This window comes from Bos javanicus, chromosome Y, assembly GCF_032452875.1.
Source record: "Bos javanicus breed banteng chromosome Y, ARS-OSU_banteng_1.0, whole genome shotgun sequence".
Lineage (NCBI taxonomy): Eukaryota > Metazoa > Chordata > Mammalia > Artiodactyla > Bovidae > Bos > Bos javanicus.
Window position 1 is genome coordinate 109,183 of NC_083898.1, and position 5,744 is coordinate 114,926.

The 5,744-nt window shown below is 36.6% G+C and overlaps 1 protein-coding gene across 1 annotated transcript; it reads left to right on the top strand.

The window, feature by feature from the left end:
- The first annotated feature begins 720 nt into the window (after positions 1–720).
- LOC133243790 (amelogenin, Y isoform) lies at positions 721–5,404 on the top strand. Its single transcript, XM_061410545.1, has 4 exons — positions 721–774; positions 2,620–2,667; positions 4,182–4,226; positions 4,964–5,404. The coding sequence occupies exons 1-4, from the start codon at positions 721–723 to the stop codon at positions 5,402–5,404; spliced, it is 588 nt and encodes a 195-aa protein (XP_061266529.1).
- The last annotated feature ends 340 nt before the right edge of the window (positions 5,405–5,744 follow it).

The following is a 5,744-nucleotide window of genomic DNA, read 5'->3' on the forward strand; positions in this document are numbered from 1 at the left end:
CCTCTCATCCCTTGAGAGAATTTCTTTTCAAGCACTTTTTTTTTTTTTTGCAGTGTGGACTCTCAGAGTTCAGAGGTGTTACTGCAGCATCTTGTCTAAAGTCGTTTACAGTTAGAACAATCAGAACTATTTCCCATTTATTCTTTAATCTATTTTTGCAACTTACTTAAATCTCCTCAACAGTAAAGTATATCTCCTCAAAATATCATCTCCTCAACAGTACCAATACCCAGTGGACAATAAAACATTTTTGCCATCCATTGCTATAAAATAATAATATGACAATGAAAATACCTTAATGTCCCCTGAACTTTTACAGCCAACTGTATATCTTTAATTATAAATCATATTTAGCTTCTCTGACACAGGTGAGGTGACTATAAAGTCTGAGTAGATACAGAAAGAGGCTTTGTAAAAAATACATAATAGACATATATTATGTCTATTATGTAAAAATATGTAATAGACAATTCATTCCCCTAAGCTTTTTTTATCAGACAATATAAATGAAAAGCATCTTTTTACTTCTTTGACTCCAAAAACAATGAACTGAGCTGAGAATTGAAGCTTAAATATGATGAAGTAACCTCACCAAAAATGGCCCTAATCATTAGCTACAGACTGATGTGAGTTACTTGTTTTATGAAACATTAATTATGTGCTTATTTGACATGGGTTAAGCAAAGCAGATGCTGACTTGTATTTCAGGGACATCAAGAAATGGGGACCTGGATTTTATTTGCCTGCCTTTTGGGAGGAGCCTATAGTATGCCTGTGAGTATAAAGCAATGAGCTAATTTTCCAAGTTTGGAAAAAAAATCTGCCACAAAATAGGTAAACTTCAGTGTTTAGAATAAGATCAAATGTCCTAAAATGTCTCTGTGTTTAAGATACAATTTGAAGAGCTTGTTATTAAAAAAAAAAAAAAAGATCCCCAGATATTTCTGCTAAAGATTCTGATTCAGTGTAGCTGGGGTAGTCTATTTTAACATGTGAGAGGATTCCATTGATACAATTATCTTGTAAATATAATTACCCATCTCTAATTGAAAGGAATTTTGGAAGGCACTCTTCAAAGGCCTGAAGAGTAAATATTTAATCAATGTTAGTTAAATACACAAATATACTAGTTTTACCTAAAATCCAATTTCTTACAAGTTTATAAATATTTTCCTGCCCTCCAAACTCCACAGTTCTTATCCATCAGAGAGTTATGCTTCTGTGTTAAAAATTCCCTTCTCGAACCACCTCCCAGTTCTTTGGTGCATGTGCTTAATTAAGACATGACTTACAAGCAGTTATTGAGAATATTCTCTATGACTAATGCATAAATTTATGTTTTACATTCAAATGCACCAAGAACCAGGAAGTCTGACTTATTCTCTTGAAATATATGTACATAAATTCAGAAAGGTTAGATCACCTCCAAGCAAAGCAAGGTCCATTTGCTATTCAGAAGCCAACAAAGCTTGAATATCTACTTCATGTCATTGTCTCACATCCGTAATACCCATATTCTGTGCTCAGACTTCCTAAAATGCTGCATTGTGGCAATTCCTAACTCCCTGAAGGCCTCTGCTTTACAAGCTCTGTCCTTTTTCAACTTAATGCTCCTACTGTCTGTGGCCTTGTGTCCAGAAGATAGAAGAAAGGAAATTATCTGGCTATAATTTTACACATGAGAGGAGAAAACTTTTTTTTTTTTATGAAATATGAGCATTTTAAAGCAATGGAGCCTTAACTCACTGCCCGAGGGGGATGATCTACATGATTCTCCTCTCCTCATCCCCTACGCCAGAGCCAACCAGAATTCCACAATGCAGACATCAAATACTTGGCTTTCACTATGGACAAGACAGAGAGTCATGGCTTAGATAATTACTGAGCCTTTTATTTTGAGCTTTTAAATTTTTTTTGCCATAGAAACATTGACAAAATAATTTTTAAAAGTCAGCCGAAACTTCACTAACCAACTCTTTCATTTTCCATGGGATTTATAACCTTACCATACCTATCTTGTTTTCACATTCATTAATAATTTATACAAAGTTGCTCCCTTGTTGTTGATATGTTATTTACTTTGCACCCCAATTATGAGTAATTTCTTTGATACTTAAGTGCTTATCCACCTCCTTAAGTGCTTATCCACTTCATCCAAAAGGGAGGGTTTTTGCAACAATGTGTTTTTTTGCAGCTATTTGATAATTATGTAAGAGAAACATATTCTTCTCCCCAACCTTAAGTGGTTTCATCAAGAAATAAAATAATGACAGGACTAGAGTAGGATTGACTTGACAACATAGATGGAGGGGTGACTGAAGACCACTAAAGGATAAATATGTGCTTTTCTCTGTTCCCAGGACTCTTAATTGTTTTCCACCTCTTTAATTTAAGAGTGTTCTTCTTCTACACAGCATACATGTTCAAACCTAAAGCAGATCTCAAATATCTTCTGCACTATGTAGATTTTTAAAAATAGCTGCAATCTCTTTTAGTGTAAAATTGCATATTGACTTAATCTTTCACTCTCTGTTTCTCTCTGTCTCCCCACTTCTTCCTCTCCCTCTTTTCTTCCTCTCTCTCATTCTTTTTTTTCCCTTTTCCTCTCTCACATAAAAGCTACCACCTCATCCTGGGCACCCTGGTTATATCAACTTCAGCTATGAGGTAATTTTTCTCTTTACTAATTTTGACCATTGTTTAACTTAAAAATTTCCTAGAGTCCATAAATAATAATGTGTTTATTCTTCATTTAAGATGTTTCTCAGTTCCACTTTTTCAGATCTCACTACCAGCTTACTGGTTTAAGCACTGATGGGTCACCTCAAGCCTTCATTGCCCCAGAACACTCCTGCCTGGCCTCTCTGACTCAGTTTCTTCTACTTATATGGCTATAAAATTTATCTCCCATGAACTACTAGTCAGGAGGACTGCACAGTAGGGCAGAAATGAACTTTGGCTGAACAACTTTGCACTGTCCCAGACTGTAAAACATGGGTAATCAGGTAAAACATTATTTAAGATCCTTTCCATCTGGAAAACTCCCGGAAAACTCCTGATTCTAAGATGTTTCACACTCTGTGTATCTCCCTTATTTATCTTGATTGAAATCCCAATGACTGAGTGATTTGTGAGAGCAATGGAAAGGATGTTGTTCACTTGTGTCCAGTTCTTAGCAAGCCCTTGAACTGCAGCATAACAGAATTCCCTGTCCTTCACTAACCTTCTGAGTTTTCTCATACTCAAGTCCATTGAGTCAGTGATGCCATGGAAAGCAAGAAATTTCTGGAAATCAAGTTTGAGGCTCTCCTCACCCCTATACTTGGCATGACCTTGGGAAAAACATTTTCTCTCTCTAGAACTTTGATTTCCTCATCTGGAGAAGGGAAATAATGATATACACAGCCTTCAAAGTATTGTTTTGGGAACAAAATAGTTAAAGCAGTATCAAAGATGCTTAAGGTTATTGTTTATTGTAGTCATATAAAATACTATACTAGTATCCCTTTATTGTATCAATATAAAATACTGTACTAGGTATCTGAAGGAATCCCTGGATCTGAGGTAAACCAAATACATGTTTAGAAAGGAGGTAAACTCTTCCTTCTTTCACAAGTTCAAATGACAATCCATGAGCTTGTTTACTCATACAAACTGAGGAGAAGCATTAGTAAAAATCTGAGGCAGATTTTCTGTTAAACCTTAAAAGAATGATATTTGACCTGGAAACCTGTGTTTCTAGTAGGATGGACAGTGTTTATGCTTTTACTTTTTTATTTGTGATACCACATTTTAAAAAAGGATACAATTAATGTTCATCACATTAATTTTGTTTTATTTTCCTCTTGCAAAGAAGAGCAGAAGCTGGAGAATTAAACAGATTTACAACATTTATAATCTCAGTCAAGCTCATGAACCGCTTTAACTATCCATGACCTTTTCTGTAAAAGTAAGGGTGATGATACTTGCCTCAGAATCTGTAAGAAAACATGAAAAATATGTGTGATGTCTCCAAGTTGGAGCCTCACAATTAAGAAGCATTTGAAAAATGTTTTCCTTATTCTTTCATTCATACAGCTCTTATTTTTAAGGTTATCAGTATTCACAGAAATGTATCAGTGAGCCTGTGTTTCAAGTAACTAAATTAAAACAAATGTATTCTAATGTCTTTTTTTCCTAAGGTACTTACACCTCTGAAGTGGTATCAGAACATGTTAAGATATCCGGTATGTAGATTTTTAGTTATTTAGTGAAGCATGCATTTTCAATTCCCTTTTAAATGAGGAAACATATCTATGTCACATATAGACACTAATGGGAAATGCAGTTTATAATAGGTTATATCTATATATACAGTTAGAAAGTTTTGCAAGGAAAAATGAATAAGTATTAATTCCTTTTGTCACAATAACAAGGAAAATTTTGCCCCTTCTTGTGCAAAGCATTGACTGGAAAACAAACACACAACCTAAGTTATGAGTTAAGTTTTATTTGGAACAAGGTCCAGGAGACAGCACCACAGGTAGTTCCAGAAACTGCTCCAAATAGGCAATAGGGAGGTTACATATATTTGATTTTAGAAAGGGGGAATGCATGAATTCACATATTTTTTTCAAAATGTTGATGTCTCTTTACATTTACTGCTAGTCATGTGGAACAGATGTCACATGAAGAAACTTAGTGTTTTTCTAGATATGAGAAGACACAAAAGTTGAGCTAGTAAAATCAGATACAGAAAATATCTCTCTGAAGTATTGTTCTGCCAGTTTTCCTACAGCACAGATGCCTCATTTCTGCTCTCCACACTGAACTCCTTTCAGGGTGTGTTGAAGGTCAGGAGCTGTAACAATCAATGATCTAATCCTTATAGAGGTAGATGGCAGGTGTCCATGGCAAGTGTCAATGTGTATCTGACAGAGGTTAATGGAGCTGATGGTAAACCTGACTCTTTGTTTCTCACCAGTACCCTTCCTATGGCTATGAACCCGTTGGTGGATGGCTGCACCACCAAATAATTCCTGTGGTGTCCCAGCAGAGTCCCCAGAATCATGCCCTGCAGCCTCATCACCACAACCCCATGGTGCCAGCTCAGCAGCCTGTGGTACCCCAGCAACCAATGATGCCAGTTCCTGGCCAACACTCAATGACTCCAATCCAACACCACCAGCCAAACCTCCCTCTGCCCGCCCAGCAGTCCTTCCAGCCCCAGCCCATCCAGCCACAGCCTCACCAACCCCTGCAGCCCCAGCCACCTGTGCACCCCATCCAGCGCTTGCCACCACAGCCACCTCTGCCTCCAATATTCCCCATGCAACCTCTGCCCCCTGTGCTTCCTGACCTGCCTCTGGAAGCCTGGCCAGCAACAGACAAGACCAAGCGGGAAGAAGTGGTAAGTACACCTTAAAGCCATTTACAACAGTTATGAAAATAATCGAGCAAAAATAGCCCACAGAAATCAAAATTCTCTCACAGTCCAAGGCCTAGAGTTTCAACTGCAGTTAGTGATTCTATTATTCCAAGTGTGTGTTGTAAGTTTATAAATGAGCTTGTTTATCTATATGGCATACACTTTGTGAATTAAAAATCTACAATTGTTTTGAATTTTAATGGCAATATGAATTGCTATTGAAATGCAGTATAATAAAGGCAACAATTCTTATCTTCTGGTTGCTTAACTAGTACATTAGACTTATACAGAAATAAATAAAAAGAGTATTTCTGGGATTGAGGAGAAGGAAGTATCA